The sequence below is a fragment of the Garra rufa genome, chromosome 13 (genome assembly GCF_049309525.1).
Source record: "Garra rufa chromosome 13, GarRuf1.0, whole genome shotgun sequence".
NCBI classification, from domain to species: domain Eukaryota; kingdom Metazoa; phylum Chordata; class Actinopteri; order Cypriniformes; family Cyprinidae; genus Garra; species Garra rufa.
The window spans coordinates 23,757,316-23,779,536 of NC_133373.1; the positions used below are offsets into that span (position 1 = coordinate 23,757,316).

A 22,221-nucleotide genomic window follows, 5' to 3' on the forward strand; every position below is an offset into this window, starting at 1 on the left:
ATTGGTTAAACTGGCAATGGGCGGAATCACACAGACCAAAACAAAAACAGACAATCCGACACAGAACTTGAAAAATTAAATTATATTTTTCCTATTTTCTTTTGTTTTGAAATATACTTAAGAGTGCAATTGTAAAATAATACATTTTTAGATGTACATTTTAAATTGTATTTTAAAGGGAAAAAAACATGCTTTCTTTTTGTCAGTCAAATTCTAAAAAAGTTATTGGACAATTATTGGGGAACTTGTGTCTTTATTTTAAATGTTACTCTCAGTCCCCCATGCAGTTTTGTGAACAAGGTCATCAGAGTATTTGAAAAGTTTGGACACAATAATGACAAGTCCATGTGATTTTTTTCTTTAACCTTTAGCAGATTTAAAATCTTTTGCAATTGAATTTTTTTTTTTTTTCTAATAAGAGCAATATTTTTTCATGAGGCTGCGATAACATCACATTGGTTGGTTTGTTCTATCTGCTCAAGCGTAGCAGCGTTGTTTGAAGACAATGGCTGGAGAGAATCACATCATGAGGGAACTCAGCTGGACGCTAAGTGCTGCAAGCTGGACAGATTTTGCAGTCACTGCTGAGGAGATGTATGAGGCAATCTAATGATTCCCAAAAACCAATGACCTAAAGAGACCCAGAGGGATGCACGCCAACATGCCAAGCGAAACCATAACCTTGCAATAAGCATGCATTCCTCAAAGACTCTCAGCAATTCTGATTTTTTTTCTTGCAGCCAAGCTGAATGTAGGAGGGTGCAGTATGAGACACAAACACAACTCCCTAGGGGCCAGGAAGTTGGAGGAAAGAATTCAAACCCTCTGGTATTTTCTCATAGAAACACAGAACATTATAAGGCTCATTTTAAACGTCACGGGCAACAGAAATTACAAAAATGGTTTAGTCTGCTTTTTGGCTGTCTCTTGTGTTCCTCTTGTGCATCTGTTTCAATTCATCCATAGTGAGAACACACTGTACACGAACTACAGTATAACATACAGCACGGCCAAAATGTTTCATCTGAAGAGTGATTAATAAACAAGGAAAGACCATGATAATGTAGTCCAAGGATCATTACTCACAGTGATATCTTCCCATAAAGAACCATGGGAAACCCTAATGGTTTAAACATTGTATTAATGAACGTCACTTTGAGAAAGTTGTACGGAATTGTCAAACCTTCTCAGACACACACAGTTTCGCATTCGCAGCGGGAGAGAGATGTAAAGCTGTTCTTAATCTTCCAGGCCCCTCATCTTAGTGTGCACTTTTGAACCGACAGAGTAAATATCCCATCAGTCATTGCAGCACTATCTTCTGAATGTAGGGCTAAAGGCAACAGATGTTCCCAGACGGCCACGAGTAAAACGGGAAACACCCCAATCCAGCTGAATCTCATCCCCCTGTGATCGCAGCTATCAGACGGCACTGCGCCATAACCAAAAGCAGAAGGTCTACATTTGGCATCCCTTCCAGGTGCGAAGAGTAGATGTGTTCAAGAGGGACTAGTTCTCAAAAATTGCTCTCACATGGCTAGTTTAGAGTGCTGTCCCACTAGCCAACTCAAACGGAAGAGTCAAATGCGGCAATAGCATTCCAATGGCCACATCCTGTGTCATGCTGCATGCTTCAGCTCACTGTCTTATGCATCATACATCCTGAACCACAATCTCTCCATCTCTTTATGTGACTCATCTAGCATTGAGGGATTCTCGTAAGAGCGTCCCATATGCAGAACAGTAAAGCAGTCTACATAGCACAAGCTCCTACCTCTCTGCCATGTGACCTTCTCAGGGTCAAGGTCAAGTCGGACGAATGCCTTGACGTCCTCTGGTGTGAGGTCACTGGGGTCAGATTTGTTTATTCCAAGACGCTGAAAACATAGGTAAAGAAGAGACAGACACAAGTGCAGTGATTATTATGATGGAAAAGCTGTTCATTCATATTAAACAAACCTACTATTAAAGCGTTTTCATTCATGCAGTTAGTTTTGGCCTTGACTTCAGATTTTGCAAATATTTTGCAATTGTAGGCCCAAGTATGGTCATAAATATCTTTCAGACTGGCTTTTTAATTAGATTTCACTCCGAAATGTCAGCAGTCTCTTGTAAATTTACCAGCTTTGCCTTTCCAAAAAGTAAGTCAACCCAGCCTGTCCCTGAGCAAACATAAATAGTTTGTGTTTTGAGGAGTCTCTCAGCTTATCTGTGTCACAGCCAACATAACACAACACTTGACTTGTTTACTTAAACAAAAAGAGTGAAACTTGTGAAGAGCAAGACTTGCTGTGAATTACAACCTTTTAAGAAAGTTGCTAGTTTTCGCTGTAGCTGCATGAGGACCCCTTTTGGTTACCTGATGTACTGCTTCCAAATTTCTACAAGTTCTAGTGCAGTTCTTCTCAACATTTTTTACTTTCCCATTGTCCACAACGTGGATTTCACATTTTTGGATTCCAGAAGTTTTAAGTAGAGATGTTCCGATACCCTTTTTTCCTTCCCGATACCGATTCCGATAACCTGGGCTCGGGGTATCGGCCGATACCGAGTACTAATCCGATACCTGGGTGTGTAATTGTATATACAGCTGTAGATAATACTAATAAATTATTTTGTGTGCTTCAGACTTATTCCTTAATAAAACAAATATACAGTGATATATACAGTGAACTAGAGTATTTTTATTATATGACATACATTTGACAGTAATATTTTTTCATATAGTTAGTATTACTAATCTGGTTTTCTGACGTACATCAGCCCTGTTTATAACAGAGAATTTTGGCCAGAATTTGAAAGATTCTCACTAGATCTCGCAGCAACCTTATTCATTGTGCGGCATTTTCAAATGCTCCTCACTGCATCTCGCAGCAGTAACAGTGTTGCAAAATCAACGTTGGCTCCCGAATAAAGCTGTTCGGGGTTTGTGCAAGTTTGTTTGCATTGCAGTCCAAGCTGATAAACGGTCAGCGCTGAGCAGCTCAAACGTGTCGTGTTAGTTTCACTTTCGTTTCGCGTGCCATTTTATGTTTCTCATCTGAGACAGAAATGGCAGAGCTTATGAGTTGAACAACGCGGTGATCGCGCCAGTGTGACCGCTCACGAAAATTAGTAACACTGGCAGAAAAATTGGTCACAGTCTGGAGCCCTTTAATATTACCGCAAGTGTCCCGCGCGCTTCAGTACAAGGAGTAAACAAACCACGCGCCTGTACAATTCATTAACACAGAACCATGCATTAATTCATATTTAAACAGTCGGTTTTTGGCTTAATATTAGTCCATATCACGATTTGATTTAAGTGTAATGAACTACCTTTGATTAATGCATCAAACTTTGACAAATTCCGTGACGTTCCGCGTTAAACTGTAAATTCCATTTTGACTGGATTCCGCGATTCCGTCCGTGTTTTCCGCATCGCAGAAATCATAAAGCCCTACATATGAGACATGCCGCCGTTTTAGCGGACAAACTGTTAGCACATTTGTATTTCTTCTTCGCTGCTCTAAACAGTGGTTGCTTGTGGCAACACTGTTTGCATTCTGAGCCGCGAAGAAGAACTGGCTTCTGATTTGCTAGCGGGAATAACTTCTTAAGGAAATGGTATCGGATCGGTACGTGGGTTCAAGTACTCGCCGATTCCGATGCTAGATTTTTTTGTGGTATCGGCGGCATTTCCGATACTAGTATCGGAATCGGAACAACCCTAGTTTTAAGTTTTAAATGTTCTTCAGGGTCAAGATAATGATTTTTGTTTTACAATTTTAACCTGATAAAATATTTTGTTTGGGATAGCATATGTATGTGACCCTGGAACACAAAACCAGTCATAAGTAGCACGGTATATTGGTAGCAATAATCAACAATACATTGTATAGATCAAAATTATCGATTTTTCTTTTATGGCAAAAATTATTGGGATATTATTAAGTATATTAAGTAAAGATAATGTTCCATTAAAATATTTTGTAAATTTCCTACCACAAATATATCAAAACTTAATTTTTGATTAGTAATATGCATCACTAAGAAATTCATTTGGACAACTTATAGGTGATTTTCTCCATATTTTGATTTTTTTTTGCACTCTCAGATTCCACATTCTCAAATAGTTGTATCACGGCCAAGTTTTGTCCTATCCTAACAAACCATACATCAAGGGAAAGCTTATTTATTCAAGAACTTTACCCTTATGCCTGGTTTTGTGGTCTAGGGTCACATATGCCAAACAAAATATGATAAAAATATAGTTCCAAGTCTAAAATCACATTTAAAATGAGGTTTTCCAGGACCATGCAAGCCTTGGCTCTTCAATGTAAAAGGGAATGAACTAAAAGAGCAAATACCTTAGTTTTGGCTTATTTTAATGCTTGTTTTGTTATATTGAAATCATCTTGAGCCCTTTTGGAAGTTTGCTGAGAACCACTGCTCTAATGACTTCTGTGTAAAAGTAATGATGGTATTAAAGGTATAGTTCACCCAAAAATTAAAATTCTATCATTAATTGCTCACCCTCATGTCGTTCCAAAATTGTAATACCTTCGTTTATAATCGTAACAGAAATTACGATATTTTAGATGAAATTCGAGAACTTTTTGACCCTGCATAGACAGGAACACTCCCGCGAGTCAAAGACTAACACGGAAGAAAAGTAATTGTTGAATAAAGTCATTATTTTTGTTTCCTTGGGCACAAAAACTATTCTCATAGCTTCATAAAATTTAGGTTAAACTACTGATGTCACACTGATTATTTCAACGATGTCCTTACTACCTTTTAGGGCCTTAAATGTTGTAGTTAACGTTTCTATGCAGGGTCAGAGAGCTCTCAGATTTCATCGAAAATATATTCAATCATGTTCTGAAGATAAATGAAGGTCTTACAGGTTTGAAAGGACATGAGGGTGAGTAATTAATGACAGAATTTTTATTTTTGGCTTTAACTTTTAATAAAAGTTCAAAAGGTAAAAGGTACAAAGATCCTGTCCAGACCTGTAGACGAGTCATTTGTATAGGAGAGAAGCGTCTCACACCATTAATAGATGGCACTAGTCTGCTGTACAGGGCCTAGAAGACACAAAAACAACTTTTAGCTGAATACTTAAAGCATTAGGAACTGATAAATATGCAGTTATAGACTTGTATAAAAGCAGAAACAAAACTCTTTTTATGACACTGCTATTGACTACTAACTATTGATGAATCATAATATTAAATCCTCGAGAGAGCGCATAGTGATTGCAGTTGTTTACCTTGTCTGATTGAGTAGCTTCATGCAGAATGCGGGCATCGATTGCTGCCGCCACTAGATTATTGGCTGCGGTTATAGCGTGGATGTCTCCTGTGAGGTGGAGATTAAACTGAGAGGAAAAAATAAAGTGAGAGTGAGCAAGCCGCTCTCTGAAGCTTCTGATAAAGACAGTATCTACTCTAAAACATGCACAGAAACATTCTGTGTCAACAAAATGTCTGAGATATGGGATTCAAAACATAACATAAAACTAGAAATGTGTAAAAAAGTTGTTATTCTCATGCATGCTGTTATTAAATCAAAACTTGGACGTATCATATAACAACAAATTCTGAACAATGTTATTTTTCCATTTACACTTTTCATATTCATATCCTGATATTTACCGGTAACAAGAAAGAAATTCAATTAGAAAGTACCAAAACAAAAGCATGTTCACTAGTGGTCTAAGACTTTTGGACATCATGCTTTATTTTACTTGGTCTCAATGTCTGTGTGAGTTTTTTTAAGGGCTGTCATCAGTTGTGGCATACTAAGGGAAAGGTCTTTGTGATAGCGGGAGACAGGAAGTCTGTAGTCACTCACCTCCTCCATAGGAATGACCTGTGCATATCCCCCACCCGCCGCTCCTCCTGCAGGGAGACAAAATAATGAAGCGGACTGACAAACACACAGCAATGAAAACACAAGACAATATGTCTGATATAACCAGACATGAGCTATGATCCAAAATATAGCACCACACTATACAAAGCTGTTTTCACAGGAAACTTTTGCAAATTATTTAAATAGTATGCCATTAGCATGTTACTAATTTGTTTTCATTTAAAAAAAATACTATATAATCTATAAATATATACATTACTGCTCAAAAGTTTGGAATCAGTAAAACTTGCAATGTTTTTTTAAAGAAGTCTCTTATGCTCATCAAGGCATTTATTTCATCAAAAATACAGAAAAAACTGAGATACTGCAAAATGTTATTACAACATAAAATAATGTTTTGTATTTTAATATACTTTAAAATATAATTTTTTCCTGTAACGCACAGCTGAATTTTCATCAGCTGTTATTCCAGTCTTAAGTGTCACATGATCCTTCAGAAATCTTTCTAATATGCTGATTTATTATTAGAATTATCAATGTTAGAAACAGTTGTGCTGCCAAATATTTTTTTCGAACCTGTGATTCTTTTTTTCAGGATTCTTTGATGAAAACCAAGTTTGAACAAGAACAGCATTTATTCAAAATATAAAGCTTTGCTAACAATGTAAATCTATGCTATTCCTTTCTTTATTAATGTAACACATCCTTGGCGAATAAAAGTAGTAATTTCCTTAAAAAAAGCAAGAATAAAAATGTACTGACCCCAAACTTTTGAACAGTAGTGTATGTTGCTAAAAACCTTTATATTTGAAATAAATGCTGTTCTTTTCAACCTTTTATTGATTAAAGAATCCTTTAAAAAATTATCACAGGTTCCAAAAAAATATTAAGCAGCACAACTGTTTCCAGCACTGATAATAAATCAGTATATTAGAATGGTTTCTGAGGATCATGTGACACTAAAGACTGGAGTAATGATTCTGAAAATTCAACTTTAATTTATAAATGTATATTATTATAGAAAAACATCGTTTTACATTGTAATAATATTTCACAATATTAATTTCTTCTGTATTTTTGATCAAATGAACAGTCTTGATGAGTATAAGAAACTTCTTTAAAAAATAAAAACAAATCTTACGGTTCCCAAACTTTTGAACGGTAGTGAATCTACATCCAGAGTTGGGTAGATTACTTACAAATTTTACTAATTACAAATTACATAGCAAAATTTGTAGTTAGTAACGTAATCCATTACATTACATGTTTTATTTAATATAATAATAATATTTTTAGATTACTTTTAAATAACTTTTGACCTATCTCGCTTTCCACATTGATTTAAATAGAATAATCTTGTACCATATGATATAAAAATACAAAGTTTAAAAAAATATTGCATTTGTTGTTATTAACAATGGAGTGCATTAAACATTACATTAAGCTTGTGAAGGAACTGCAGGGGCTTTATGAGTATAATTTTAAAATGAATCGAAATAAAACACTTACTGAGAGAACCATGAACATGCAAATGTGATACTTCATTATCAGAATATTTATTTTAAAATATCAGGGGTACTTGAATTAAAAATATTAGATGAAATAGAATCAGATGACAAAAATTAGGTGAATTTGTGCATTTTAACGTGTCTGAAAGAGTAGCCTTCCAAAGGTGTGACATTCAAATAAAAATGAATGTGTTCATCAGTAGTTGATGCAATGTTGAAACACTTAAACCTTAAATGATTTTTATAAATCGGTGGTCAAATACTGTGTAGACACCTGACTAAGGACTGGTCTTTGTGTGAATGTCCACAAAACTGGAAGACTTTCTAAATGTATAAAAGCGGTATAGGCTATTTAAGAAAGGAAAACTTAAAAGATGAAAAAGATGAAAACGGGAAATTAGGAAGAATCAATAAATGCTGAATAAATTATTGCTATTGTGTAGTAATGGGCGATATAAACGATATGCGATATAAACGATACAAAATTGGCCTACGATAGAGATTCTAATTCTATTGCACTATCGCGATAATGCATGTTTGATGACGCAATCTACCCGCGAAATTTACAGTAACGAGCTGCAGCCGGCTGCAACGCATCATCTTGAATAAACATGGCTGAAAGCGTCAGCGAAACAGAGGAGCTCGTGAAAAAGACTGGTGCAACCAGTACCGCCGCTCCCTATACGCAGACTAGTCTTGTAAACACACGTGATGACGCGCAGCATCTGCGCCGCAACGCGCCCTCACCTCTGTTTACGGCTGCCTATTTGGCCAAAAATGATGATAATAATTGATGAACAATATGCCTGGTCCTGGAAAGAGACATCAACACTCCGGCGCCGAGAAACGAAAGAAAAAAAAAAGCCCAAGATGAAGCCCGTGCATCACTTTCAGGTACTTTCATAATCCTGTGAAACTTTATATTATTCTGTCGACATTAATAATGTGTTTTAATGTCGGTAATAATTTCACGACTAACGCATCTTTCTTAATATGAATACCGGCAGATCTAAGTAAACAAAATGACTTAAAATGCATTATATTAAAACAATTATGGCAATTATGATTATTGATTAATAATGACCATATAGTGTCATTAAATAACAGTGTTAAAATACATAATCTAATACAAAATTAACAGTTTACATTACAATTTTAATAGAAATGCCTGAAAAGGGCACCAAAGGCCCGGTAAATGCAGTTGTTACACTTACATGATGATCAAATTCCTAGTTTAATATTGACCAAACATTTAATTAAAATATCCACATAATCTTTCCTATCATTTCCTCAACTAAAATATGTGGACATCATAACCCTTGTCTGCTTTATTGTCAAATAGCAAAGGCTTTATTATATGAAGAGCTCATTTACGACTTTGCCTCAAGAAAAAGCAGAAGTATGCCTTTGTAAATTTTGAACTTTGGAAAGCTTCAGCAGATGACAGTGTTGATTTTATTTCAGTTTATTATGGTTTATTTGATTGAGATTTCACATTTTTAATTGTTTTATTTAAAGTGTAATTTTAGTTTGTATTTTTTGCTGTAGAGCTACAATTGTAATTTATAAATGATACAATTTATTTATGTATTTACTATTTACTTTTATTTGAATAAAGTTCTATTTTGGCCCCTAGAGTAGGTTTTTTTTTTTATTATTTTATTATTACTTCTGTAATATTTGGGAGAGGGGGCACAAAAGTAAATTTCTGCTTAGGGCCCCATTTGGCCAGCAGCGGCCCTGGGTGCAAAATCTGTTATTTGGACGTGGTTTGGCTTTAAGCCGTCCGACGAGCAGCAGCAAAATATACTCTGTAGAGTGTGTGGGGCAAAAGTTCCAGTTAAGAGAGGTAACACGACTAATCTGTACCACTACATTTAGTTTATTTATCTGCAACATTGTGTTGTTTAATTACAGTTTTGCTTTTGCACAATAAATGTTCTCAAAACGACATGCAAGGTTTCTTTATTTCTTTAAAAAAAAAAAAAAAAAATTAGCAGTTTGGCTTTCCTAAGGGTCTATGTAACCTGTTCTGAAATGGTTCTATTATAATTTATATACCGCAATATATATCGTTATCGCAAGAGGCTGCAATGTATATCGCAATATGGATTTTAGGCCATATCGCCCATCCCTACTATTGTGTAAATAATGTAATCATATAAATCAATAAAGTAACTATAGTCTTTAGTCAAGTATTTTAACATGTCTAATTTTTCATTAATTTTAAAATTTAATTCAATTACTAGGGCTGCCCTGTCTTTTTCCATCATCTTGCATTCAATAAACTCATTGCCGGGCATTCTGGAATTATCTACTCTACAAAGGACAAGTTACAGTGTATTTAAATCAGTGAATCTTAGAAAGTTGCATAATTACAATGTCTACACTTAGGTGCAACCTTCAGAAAGTGCATTTGTGATACCTTGAAATGTTGTTATTGTAGTTACTGTTATCTATATACTAAATAAAACAAAAAAATCAAACTAAGGTAAAGCAAAAATAGCACACCTTTGACACCAAACGTCGGGCCCTGGGAAGGCTGTCGCAGGCAAGCAAAAGAGTTGAGCTTAAGGTGAGCGGAGAGGGCCTGAACAAGCCCAATGGTCACTGTACTCTTCCCCTCACCCAGAGGAGTGGGAGTTATACTGAAAAACAAAGAGCGAAAACATTATCAACACATGCTTTCCCACATACAAAGAGAGAAGGTTGTGACTATACATCTAGCCGTCTTCCTCTCTTTTTAATTTCCCTCTGATCTCACTATATTAGAGTGCCGGCAAACCCTCTCCCCATCAGCATCCTCCCTCTCTCTCTCTCTCTCTCTCTCTCTCTGTCTGTCTGTCTTTGTGGAGCGGCTCTTTTGGCAGCACAGTAAAGGCATGCCAGTGGCTGACAGTAATTGAGTAGGCTGGGTGGGGAGGGCAGTGCTGCTTCACAGCGTCTGTAGGCAGAACAAAGAGCGGGACTTAAAGAAGGAGAGTTAAGGGAGAGGGAAGGGGCTGCTGATAAAGCCAGGGGTCTGCGCATTCCCCACACACATGAAAGAGACCCTGGGCCCCCATTTGGAGCTGACCGAGCCACGCTTCACACACACGGATGAAAGGGAGGCTCCTGGTGGGCTCAAGAGCCAGCGGTAGATAAGATCCCTGGGCCCACCAATCACTCTCTCTAGGAATTTAGAGGCAGAGTACAAACGTACGCATGGACTTGAAAACACACAAACACCGACCTGAAACTTTCCTTAAATGTTTTTAACCTTGAGTGATCCTTATTTAAGCTCTTGCAGTGATGGTCATCAATTCATCTGCCATTAATTAATGAAAAAGCTTCTAATGTCTTTCATTTACAGATTAAAACCTGCTCAACAAATTAAGTTAATAGTTTCAGTTCAACTTTCAAATTTGTATCATTGCTTTTGTATCATTTAATTTCAGGGTGCATTCACACTTGTAGTTCGATTCTCTTGGTTCTTTTGGTGTGAACCAAAAAGAAAATTACACATTAATCCTGATAGCTTGGTGTTCAACACAAAGAGTCATTTTTAACACTGAATCTAAACATCAAAAAGAACAAAACAAAAGGAATAAGGATAAGATTGGACAGCTTTTCTTAAATATAATTTTTCAAAGGAACTTACAAAACATGCTGTGTATCGGGCTAAATGCTCTCTTTGCATGCGTGTACATATGGTGGTATTTTTACCAGCTGAAAACTCACTAAAAGCTTATGAAATATGCAAAGGAGTCAAAACAGTGCCAGGAATTCCTGCACGTACAAATGAAGACAGCAGTTCATACACCTGTACCAAACTGCAATAGTTAACATAGCACCTATGACAAGAAGAGACTATTTTTGGTTTGTTTAAATGTCTTTGGGCTGTGTTGCATTAGAGTTCACATAGTGTTCATATATTGAGAGTTTTCACAACGCGTCATCAATCGGCCATAATGGCGGCACTAAACGTAAACAATGCCACTGAACCGAATGGAACTCACATATTTTGCTGATTATTGCTGATAAAAATAATCAATTATTGTCTTGTTTTGGGATGTACTAATCGGTCAGACAGGGAAATATAGTTGGAGTACTAGAGACTGCCAAAAGTTCTAGCAAATCAAGGAGAAGAGTGCAAAAGTGCAAAAGACAGTCCGAGGAACAAAAGGTGTTTGTGGTTGGCCAAACTGAACCAGGATTTCCAGGGCAAGAATCTTGACAACATTCGTGTTTGTTTTTAGCATTTCCAGTCAGGTAGGTAAAATATTCAATCTTAATACTGCTTGTACGTATAATTAACCTTAGTTTTCAAAATATTGCGCCCTTTCCTGCTTACTAAGTCCTTCTCTATATGATTTAGCAGCTTCCACCTGTTTTTCCCTGGTTTAGACAGCATAAATTAGCAGAAAAAACGTATTTGGTACATTGACTGTGCAATCCAAGCCGTGGTTTACAACTGAGTATCACCAGAATGCCGCACATCCAGGTAACTGACCAAATCGTGACGTAAGTGCAAACCCTCTATATTCAAATGAACAATTAGTTTCAAGGACAGAAGTAGAAACTGATGTCTCACCCTGCCACCAGGACATATTTGCCATTAGGCTGATGTTGGAGGCGGTTGAGGAGGGACAAATGGACTTTGGCTTTGGTGTTCCCATAGGCCTCCAGCTCCTCCGGAAGCAGCCCAATCTCCTGAGCCAGCTGGGATATGGGTTTGGGAGTCTGTGCCCGGGAGATCTGAATGTCACTGAGGGATACAGAAACATGCGAACAGAAAGATGGAGAGACCAATTAGTTCTGTGCACAAATGAACAAGGTCTGAGTTATGCATCTGCAGAATAGAATATGTAGAAACTAAAAGGCTGATCGTACCTAGGCACAGGTGACAGTGGTTGAAGTTTTAGCGGGCGGAGCCTCCATGGCTGGTACTGCTGTTCCTGTATCCACCTCCTGCTGCTCCTCACCACATGCTGGCAGATCACAACAGCAGCCACAAACATCTCAGTAAACACTAAAATTACAACTTGCATAATTATGTACACAAACTGTATACAAATACAGTTGAAGTCAAAAGTTTACGTAAAATGTTATTTTACCAAAATAAAAGGGATCATACAAAATGCATGTTATTTTTTATTTAGTACTGACCTGAATAAGATATTTCACATAAAAGACGTTTACATACAGCAGATTCAATTTCGCTCTGTAGCTAATTCTGAGAGTCAGGGGTGTAAACTTTTTGAAAAAAAAAAAAAAAAAAACGAATATGAACGTGTACATTTTTCTTATTTTGCCTAAATATCATCATTTCATTTAGTACTGACCTTCAGAAGCTACGTACATGTTTCCTAGAAGTCGAAATAAGTTAAATTTACCCTGATCTTCATATTCAAAAAGTTTTCACCCCCAACTCCCTCAGTTGTCCTCAGTGTGAAAAGATGGATCTCAAAATCATACAGTCTAAGGCTGCAAGTAACGATTATTTTGATAATCGATTAGTTGGCGTTTATTTTTTCGATTAATCGATTAGTTGGGTTAAAAATCTTTTTTTTTTTTTCAAAAATCACACTATTCCACATTCTGAGTGCTATGAAAACACAGTGGATAACAATTTACAACAATTCACCTGTCGTAATAAAGAGAAAAGACAAATATCTGAAGAAAAACACACTAACAAGCATAAAATAGAGTGTTTCTGCAATTTATTCTGCCGTGGCGTTGTTTAGTGTCCCGCCAACAGCAGCAGCAGCTGCGAGCGCAAGTGCTTTCAGCAGAGTTCCGCGTTCAAATGCACGGAGTAAGCTTAAACTGGCCGCAAAGCCTCAGCTAAAGTAATTACCATGAATGTGCCAGGAGAAAAAGTAAGCAGATATTCAAATTATTTATTAATAAACTAGTATTTTCTGAGTCAGTGTCGCAAAGATGAAGTTGACGATCCTAACTCGCCATCTGCTCACTGGACACGCTTTTAAAGCCTAAATGCATCTTTATGGATTAGGCCTATAGCTACTGAAAGAGTTTTGTTTTCGATTTGAATTATTTTGTTTTATAGTATTGAAGTAATAATTTACAGTAAATGTATTACTCTTACATTTATGAGCAAAAATGAAGTTTGAATTTGTGATATTGACAGATAATGATATGACCGTAAACTGAAAGTTTTCATGCTGAGGATGCAAACGGATCTCAAAGTGCCTCATAGGGCAAGCCATTACGCTATTAGCTTCAAGTTTAAAATAAGGAATTCTCATGTTTTGGGCAGCTTGGATCAAGTAACTCTCCTGCAGCATCTCAGTCTGTTTCCTCCACTATTTTTAGATGCATTTTGTCTATAGAAATGCGTCATTCAGTGCTGTAATTTGACGTGATCCTCTGAAGTTGTACGTGCACTGTGGGGCGGACCGATTAATCGATAATGAGAATCGTTGTCGACGAATTTCATTATCGATAATAATCGATTTTATCGATTAGTTGTTGCAGCCCTAATACAGTCATTGTTGGAAAGGGTTCAAATACCCAAAATGCTGAAAAAACTAAGTATTTGTGGGACCTGAAGGATTTTTCTGAAGAACAGCGAGCAGTTTAACTCTTCAGGACAAACAAGGGACTCATGAATAACTATCACTTAACAAAAAAAAAAAAAAAAACAGCTGTGGATCATTCAGGTAACAACACAGTATTAAGAATCAAGTGTATGAAAAATTTGAAACCGGGTCATTTTTATAAATTCAACTATTATTTTCTCTTGCAGACTATATGTAAACATCTTTTATGTGAAATATCTTATATAGGTAAGTACTAAATAGAACTAAATAACATACATTTTGAATGATCTCTTTTATTTTGGTAAAATAATTAACAGTTTGCAGAGTCTGTAAGGTGTATGTAAACTTTTGACTTTAACTGTATATACTACAAAAACATACTGGCAAACACTACTATTCAAAAGTTAAACATAAACTGACCAAAAGTGACAAAGGTATTTATAATGTTAGGAAAGATCTCAATATCAAATAAATGCAGTTCTTTTGAACTTTCTATACATTGAATAATTCTGAAATCCTGTTTCTGAAGAAATATTAAGCAACACAACTGTTTTCAACAACAATTATAATTTTTCTTAAGCACCAAATTCAGATCAAGTCAGCTATATTTATATAGCAATACAGATTGTGGTAAAGCAGCTTTACAGTCTTACACAGGAAATTACTGTTTTAGTGATTAAAATCTTATTCTGCTGTAAAGCAGCTCTAAAAAGTTTTTTTTTTTTCACAACAGCACATTAGAATAATTTCTGAAGGATCCTGTGACACTGAAGACTGGAGTAATGGCCGCTAAAAATTCAGCTTTGACATCACAGGAATAAATTACATTTTAAAATATATTCAAATAGAAAACTGCTAATAAATACAAATAGTTAAAACAACTGTCAAATAAATTAATCTTTGAATTGGTTAAATCAAAGGTTCTGAAGATTTGATAGACCAATATGAAGTTGATCGGATAATTTATCCTATTATAAAGACTTTAATAGAAAAAAAGAAACAACAGGCCTCACCTGCATTCTAAGTGCAGCACTTAGAGGCCCAACTCTTGCACCAGATTCAGCTTCAGCCCTGTGCTCCCAACCGTCAGGGTGTTCTAGGAAATAAGATCATATGCATAAAAAAAATTGGCCCGGACTGAGCATCTAAGGAAATACAATTAGCGGTGTCTTATTATGTTCCCACACTAATGGAATTTGCGGGTTATGGAGGAAATAGCTTGGGCCTCTATATCCATTTAGGTCTCTTGGAGATGGCAGGTAATGAAAGGTGAAGAAAACTGCGTGCCTGACTTAATCGGTTTCAGAGGAGTCACATGCTCGTCTTTCACTTCCACGGTACTACAATTATAATAGTTTATTCAATTCTCAAGTGACACTTCTCAAATAAAGAAGTGCTCTATATGCTCTATGTATACCAGCAACGTCAAAATCAATTATTATAATGCCTGACATGTTTAATATCTTTACTTTGAAGAAATGTACCTTCCATTAGGGCTGAGCTGAGGTTGATGACTGCCACCCCCGGTCTTAACCAAGAGGGCGGGAGGCTCTTGTGGCCAGTTTCTACCAATACTACCACATCCGAATCCATGATCTAAAAAAAGAAAGAAAGATTACATGGTTGTTTATATACAGTATATAAAGCACAAATCTGTAGATAAGCTCTCTGTTCCAGATGTACACTTCCCCATCAAAGAGAATTTAAATTTGTATAAAAAAAATATTTTTTTTCAAAGTATTTCCTTTGCCTTACTTTTTTAATGTTCTTTCTGTTCCCGTGTCATAAATATACCAAGAGCTCCTGAAAAACCACAACAAATTCCACGTGTGTTTGCACACACTTGGCGAATAAAACTTAAAAGCTTATTCCCATTCTGATACGTTCATCCAGATGTCCCTCTTAAAAAGCAACACTGCCCTCTGCTGCTGAAAATAGCAAACTACACCTAAAAATGGAAAACTATATCTTCAAATTAGCAATCATTTACCTGTTTCTGCAAGTGCTTTGAACTCCATTGGCACGTCTGCACCATCATGCCATTGTTTTGCAGCAAAAACTGAAGCGTTGCCTTCAGGGGTCCTTCGACACCCAGCAGCACTGCCATTTTACCAACCAATGGGGCATCTAAAGGAAAGTTACAAAAAAGTAAATTCTGTATAAAACTGGCTCTATAATCAATTTCCCATAAACTTAAATTATATTACAATAAACAAACTAGCATTCTAAAATTTGGAGCCACTGAGATTGGATTTTGGATAAAATTAACACTTTTATGCAGTAAGCACACATAAGTTTGATCAAAAGTGACAGCAATACAATTATAATGTTAAAAATGTTTTTAAAATAAAAGCTGTTCTATTGAACTTTCTCAACACTGAAAAAGTATCATGGCTTCCACAAAAAGTAAGGAGCACAACTATTTTTAACATTCACATTTAGAAATGTTTCTAAAACACCAAATCAGCATATAAGAATGATTTCTGAAAGATCATGTGACGCTGAAATAAATGCTTCTGAAAATCAGCATTGCCACCACAAGAATAAAATTTATTTTAAAATGTTTTACAATAGAAAACAGATATTTTCACAAAATTACAGTATTTTTAATTAAATAAAATGCAGTCTCTGATAATGAGACATTTTTAAAATACAAAAATAAATAAAACACTTACAGACCACATAGTTTTGAACATTAGTGTACATGCATCTTTGGAGGATATATTTAAGGCGAGACACTGCAGGTGAATCCGGTAAGAAAAATTAAATAACAGTTATCACTTTACTTACCAAGCTGATTGATTACATTGATAACTGCAAACATTTTTTGTATTAAAAGTTTTCTAAAATGTTAGAATTAAATATGCAAATGAGGAATTATATAATGAAATATGAGCTAATTTGCATACATTTCTAGTACAAAAATCTAAACACTGGATGAAGTCAGTTTCACAATTCTTGTTTAATTTTTTTGACGTATTAGAGTCAAATGTTTTTACAGAGGGAATTTTGGGCATCTCATTTTGTCACGCCATAATTAAAACAAATAAACTTAGAACAGACAGAAAACAGTATTTTTTTACAATTTTTGGGAAGAATAAAATCTATAAAATCAAGCAAACTATATATGAACAAATCCCTCTGTAAAAACCTTCAGGATATAGACAGGAATAAAAAAATTAAAGTTTTGCATGTGTAAGCGCTACTGAAGAGGAGATTTATGGCCCAGCCCCAGTGTAGTAGAAAAAAACTCATTTTGAGTATTTTAATTGAAATCTGTTGACACAAATAGATAAAGTGCTATAAAAGAAACACTCAACAGTGTCTTTTGGATATTTTCTTTCCACTAGTCTGGAAAAACACTTAATGAAAAATTTAAAAAAAAGCCCGTTTTTGGCTGCAGTGTCTCCCCTTAATATATGGACATATAAAAATGGATATCTGTTTAATACTCTATTCAGTAGAATTAGCAGTGTTTGTGAAATATTTTACATTTCAAATGTCATATGCATAATGAAATGCATATGAAATGCATAAACGACCAAATACACACCATGCCTGGCAAGCATCTCCAGCACAGCTCCAGCAACAGGTGAGGCAAAGCCATCCCTCTGATCCCCCAACACCACACGGCCAACATTAAGATCAGAGACCCTGCAAACACATAAACAACAGTGTCTTTCTGTGGAAAACATACAGTTTGTCCAAAAAAATATATATATATTTTTTTCCAATAAATTAAATGCATCTATAGTATATTTAAAAGTATCCTGCAATTTATAGTTTAAGTAACTTCATTGTCATTAGAATAAAATTATTTTTAATAAACGCCATGCAAAATACAGTATTATGGCAGATGGGAAATATTCATAGATTCATAAGTTCACATTTTTGAACATTTGGCTACACATATAAACATAACCAAAAAACTGCAGCTTACCCATCCACATCTTTCTGTGGCTTTATGGCATTACGGACACTTTTGGAGAGAAAGGACTGAGGAAGGTGCAAAAAAATGCCATGAACACGAGAATCCTCATTTAATCTCAAGATCTCCTCAATCACCTGTAGAATACAGAAGAAAATTCAGAAGGCAGAGAACTGCACAGACCTCTCTAAGGAGGATAGTTTCTGTTTAAGCAAACAAGCTATTTCTAGCTACAGTGAGGGAAAAAATGATTTCACTCATTTAAATGCAAATCAATTTCTAACTTTTTTTGAAATGTGATTTTTTTTTTTGTTATTCTGTCTCTCACTGTTCGAATAAACCTACCGTTAAAATTATAGACTGATCATTTCTTTGTCAATGTGCAAACGTTCAAAATCAGCAGGGGATCAAATCATTTTTAACAGCATCACTGACCTCTTCCTCTGTGCACTGGTGTGGAAGACAAATCTGCAAAACGTCCAAGCCAATCTGTGGATACAAAACCAGGTGGTCACACGGTATAAGCTTTCCATTCACATTCCCATTCATCTTATCGATCAATAGCAAAACATCTACTTGCACCTTTAGATTTATTGCATGTTGGACAGAAGGGAAGGCGAACAGTTATACCTTTCCAGCCATCTTCTTATTCAACTCCAGCAAAGCATCATCTTCACCAGCCTATCATAAGGAAACACATATCAGGTTTTAGTGTCTTAGATTTATTCACATAACAACAGATGCACACAAGTGCTCTCCAACTCTTTATCTAAACACGAAGTCACACCTGTATGATAGCCAGTGTAGGTTTGAGGTCTGATTTGGTTTCTCTGATAGCTCTGAGCTCCTCTCTGCTCCTCTGAACAATGTCACTGCAAATGAGATGGACACAGAGTGCATAACTATTAAGCTCATGGCATATTTCATCAAAAATAACATTATGCAGGTTCATTAACTTATTAACTAAGACACACGTTCAATACAATTGGTACATTACAGTTGACATACACATTTTTAAGTGATAGTTGTTCATGAGTCCCTTTTTTGTCCTGAACAGTTAAACTGCCCGCTGTTCTTCAGAAAAAAATCCTGTAAAATTTCTTTGGTTTTTCAGGATTTTTGTGTAATTGAACTCTTTCCAACAATGACTGTATAATTTTGAGATCCATCTTTTCACACTGAGAACAACTGAGGGACTCATATGCAACTATTGCAGAAGGTTCAAACGCTCACTGATGCTCTAGAAGGAAAAACGATGCATTAAGAGCCAGGGGTGTAAACTTTTGAACGGAATGAGGATGTGTACATTTTTCTTATTTTGCCTGAATATCATATTTTTTTCATTTAGTACTGCCCTTCAGAAGCTACGGATGATGCTTACATGTTTACATGTTCTTACAACATAGGTTAAATTTACCCTGATCTTTAAATTCAAAAAGCTTTTACCTCCCAGCTCTAAATGCATTGTTTTTCCTTCAGTGAGTGGTTGAACCTTCTGTAATAGTTGCATATGACTCCCTCAGTTGTCCTCCGTGTGAAAAGATGGATCTCAAAATCATTGTTGAAAAGGGTTCATATAAACAAAAGAAAGTTGAAAAACCAAAGAATCTGTGAGACCTGAAGGGTTTTTCTGAAGAGCAGGACAAACAAGGGACTCGTGAACAACTATCACACAGCTGTAGATCATTCAGGTAACACCACAAGAATCAAACTTTTGAATGGGGTCATTTTTATAAACTCAACTTTTATTTTCTCTTGTGGACTATATGTAAACATCTTTTATGTGAAATATCTTATTCAGGTCAGTACTAAAAAAACAACAACATGTATTTTGAATGATCCTTCTTATTTTGGTAAAATATTTAACATTTTGCAGATTCTGCAAGGTGTGTGTATATATATATATATATATATATATTAGAGTGAGGGAAACAAATATTTGATCCCCTGTTAATTTTGTACATTTGCCCACTGACAAAGAACTGATCAGTCTATAATAAAAAAAAAACGCATCATAAAAAAGTTATAAATTGATTTGCATTTTAATGAGTGAAATAATTATTTGACCCCTTCGCAAAGCATGACTTAGTACTTGGTGGCAAAACCCTTTTTGGCAATCACAGAGGTCAGACGTTTCTTGTAGTTGGCCACCAGGTTTACACACATCTCAGGAGGTATTTCCTGGTATGTCCCACTCCTCTTTGTAGATCCTTAAGGTTTCAAAGATGACATTTAGCAGCTCGAACCTTCAGCTCCCTCCACAGATTTTTAATGAGATTAAGGTCTGGAGACTGGCTAGGCCACTTCAGGACCTTATTGTGCTGCTTCTTGAGCCACCCTTTTGTTGCCTTGGTTGTGTGTTTTGGTTCATTGTCATGCTGGAATACCACTCCACACCCCATTTACAATCCCCTGGCTGAGGTTCCCACCCAAGATTTAACGGTACATAGCCCCATCCATCGTCCCTTTGATGTGGTGCAATTGTCCTGTACCCCTTAGTAGAAAAACACCCTCAAAGCATAATGTTTCCACCTCAATGTTTGATGGTGGGGATGGTGTTCTTGGGGTCATAGGCAGCATTCCTCCTTGTCCTCCAAACACGGCTAGTTGAGTTGATGCCAAAGAGCTTGACTTTGGTCTTGTCTGACCACAACACTTTCACCCAGTTCTCCGCTGAATCATTCAGATTATCATTGGCAAACTTCAGACGGGCCTGTACATGTGCTTTCTTGAGCAGGGGGACCTTGAGCACTGTAGGATTTCAGTCCTTCAATGTAGTGTGTTACCATTTGTTCTCTTGGTGACAATGGTCCCAGCTGCCTTGAGATCATTGACAAGATCCTCCCGTTTATTTCTGGGGTGATTCTTCACCGTTCTCATGATTATTTAAACTCCAAGAGGTGAGATCTTGCGTGGAGCCCCAGACCGAGATTGACAGTTATTTTGTGTTTCTTCCATTTGTGAATAACCACACCAACTGTTGTCACCTTCTCACCAAGCTGCTTGACGACGGTCTTGTAGCCCATTCCAGCCTTGTGTAGGTCTACAAACTTGTCCCTGACATCTTTGGACAGCTCTTTCGTCTTGGCCATGATGGAGAGTTTGGAATCTCATTGACTGATTGCTTTTATACAGGTAACAAGATGAGATTAGGAGCACTCCCTTTAAGAGAGTGCTCCTAATCTCAGCTACTTGCCTGCATAAAAGACACCTGGGAGCTAGAAATCCTGCTGATTGAGAGGGGATCAAATACTTATTTCAGACATCAAAATGCAAATCAATTTATAACTTTTTTGAAATAAAATATTCTGTATCTCACTGTTCAAATAAAACTACCATTAAAATTATAGCCTGATTATTTCTTTGTTAGTGGGCAAAATGTACAAAATCAGCAGGGGATCAAATAATTATTTTTTTTATTTATCAAGCTTACAAAGGTGATGTGGATTTTAAAATGCTTGCTTATCTATTCCTGACTGCTCGATAGGGAAAAATCTATGTTGACCATGTATTAAACAGCACTCCATCACCATTTTGCCTGTTCTTGTCAGCTCTCTAGTTTTGAGTCTCTGAAACGCAGACTTCGAACCTCAGATCGAAGTAGAGTAAGTAAACTTGTACCATTAACACAGTGATTGCTAATATGATCAAAGAAATGTTTTCCTTTTTACATCCCCAGCCAAGTAGATCTTTAACCTCTCTAAACATTTAAACAGAAATTCTCCCTGTGCCTGCCCAGATACTGCACATGATAACTAGACTATGACAGAAAGCAATAAAGACATATGTGACCCTGGACCACAAAACCAGTCATAAGGTTAAATTTGACAAAACTGAGATTTATACATCATATGAAAGCTCAATAAATAAGCTTTCTATTGATGTATGGTTTGTTAGGATAGGACAATATTTGACCGAGATACATCTATTTGAAATCAGAAATCTGAGGATGCAAAAAAATCTAAATCCTGAGAAAATCACCTTTAAAGTTGTCCAAATTAGGTTCTTAACAATGCATATTACAAATCACAAATTACATTTTGATATGTTTACAGTAGGAATTTTACAAAAAATCTTCATGGAACATGATCTTTACTTAATTTCTTAATGATTTTTGGCATAAAAGAAAAATCAAAAATTTTGACCCATACAATGTATTTTTGGTTATTGCTACAAATATACCCCAGCGACTTAAGACTGGTTTTGTGGTCCAGGGTCACATATAAATAAAAAGTAATCCTTTAAACTCGGCTGATTATAATCCATGTAAGCAGACTTAAGCAAACACATTTTGACTAGCAGCAGATAAACATATCTTGTGTTATCATGGACACTATTGCATCACTGTAAGCATCTTTTGTAAAGCTGGCTGCAAAGGCAT

At 36.0% G+C, this 22,221-nt stretch overlaps 1 protein-coding gene across 1 annotated transcript in view; it reads right to left on the reverse strand.

Moving 5' to 3' along the window:
• The window catches only part of mthfd1l (methylenetetrahydrofolate dehydrogenase (NADP+ dependent) 1 like), a 62,846-nt gene that overhangs the window by 39,461 nt on the left and 1,164 nt on the right, over nucleotides 1–22,221 (reverse strand). The window contains exons 2-16 of the mRNA XM_073853063.1: nucleotides 18,628–18,712; nucleotides 18,471–18,521; nucleotides 18,276–18,329; nucleotides 17,853–17,977; nucleotides 17,466–17,566; nucleotides 15,903–16,039; nucleotides 15,397–15,508; nucleotides 14,926–15,008; nucleotides 12,240–12,337; nucleotides 11,941–12,114; nucleotides 9,879–10,015; nucleotides 5,839–5,885; nucleotides 5,255–5,362; nucleotides 4,995–5,069; nucleotides 1,775–1,877 (exon numbers count right to left, since the gene is read on the reverse strand). Of these exons, the coding sequence (XP_073709164.1) occupies nucleotides 1,775–1,877; nucleotides 4,995–5,069; nucleotides 5,255–5,362; nucleotides 5,839–5,885; nucleotides 9,879–10,015; nucleotides 11,941–12,114; nucleotides 12,240–12,337; nucleotides 14,926–15,008; nucleotides 15,397–15,508; nucleotides 15,903–16,039; nucleotides 17,466–17,566; nucleotides 17,853–17,977; nucleotides 18,276–18,329; nucleotides 18,471–18,521; nucleotides 18,628–18,712 (1,490 nt within the window). The remainder of the gene's footprint in view (nucleotides 1–1,774; nucleotides 1,878–4,994; nucleotides 5,070–5,254; nucleotides 5,363–5,838; nucleotides 5,886–9,878; nucleotides 10,016–11,940; nucleotides 12,115–12,239; nucleotides 12,338–14,925; nucleotides 15,009–15,396; nucleotides 15,509–15,902; nucleotides 16,040–17,465; nucleotides 17,567–17,852; nucleotides 17,978–18,275; nucleotides 18,330–18,470; nucleotides 18,522–18,627; nucleotides 18,713–22,221) is intronic.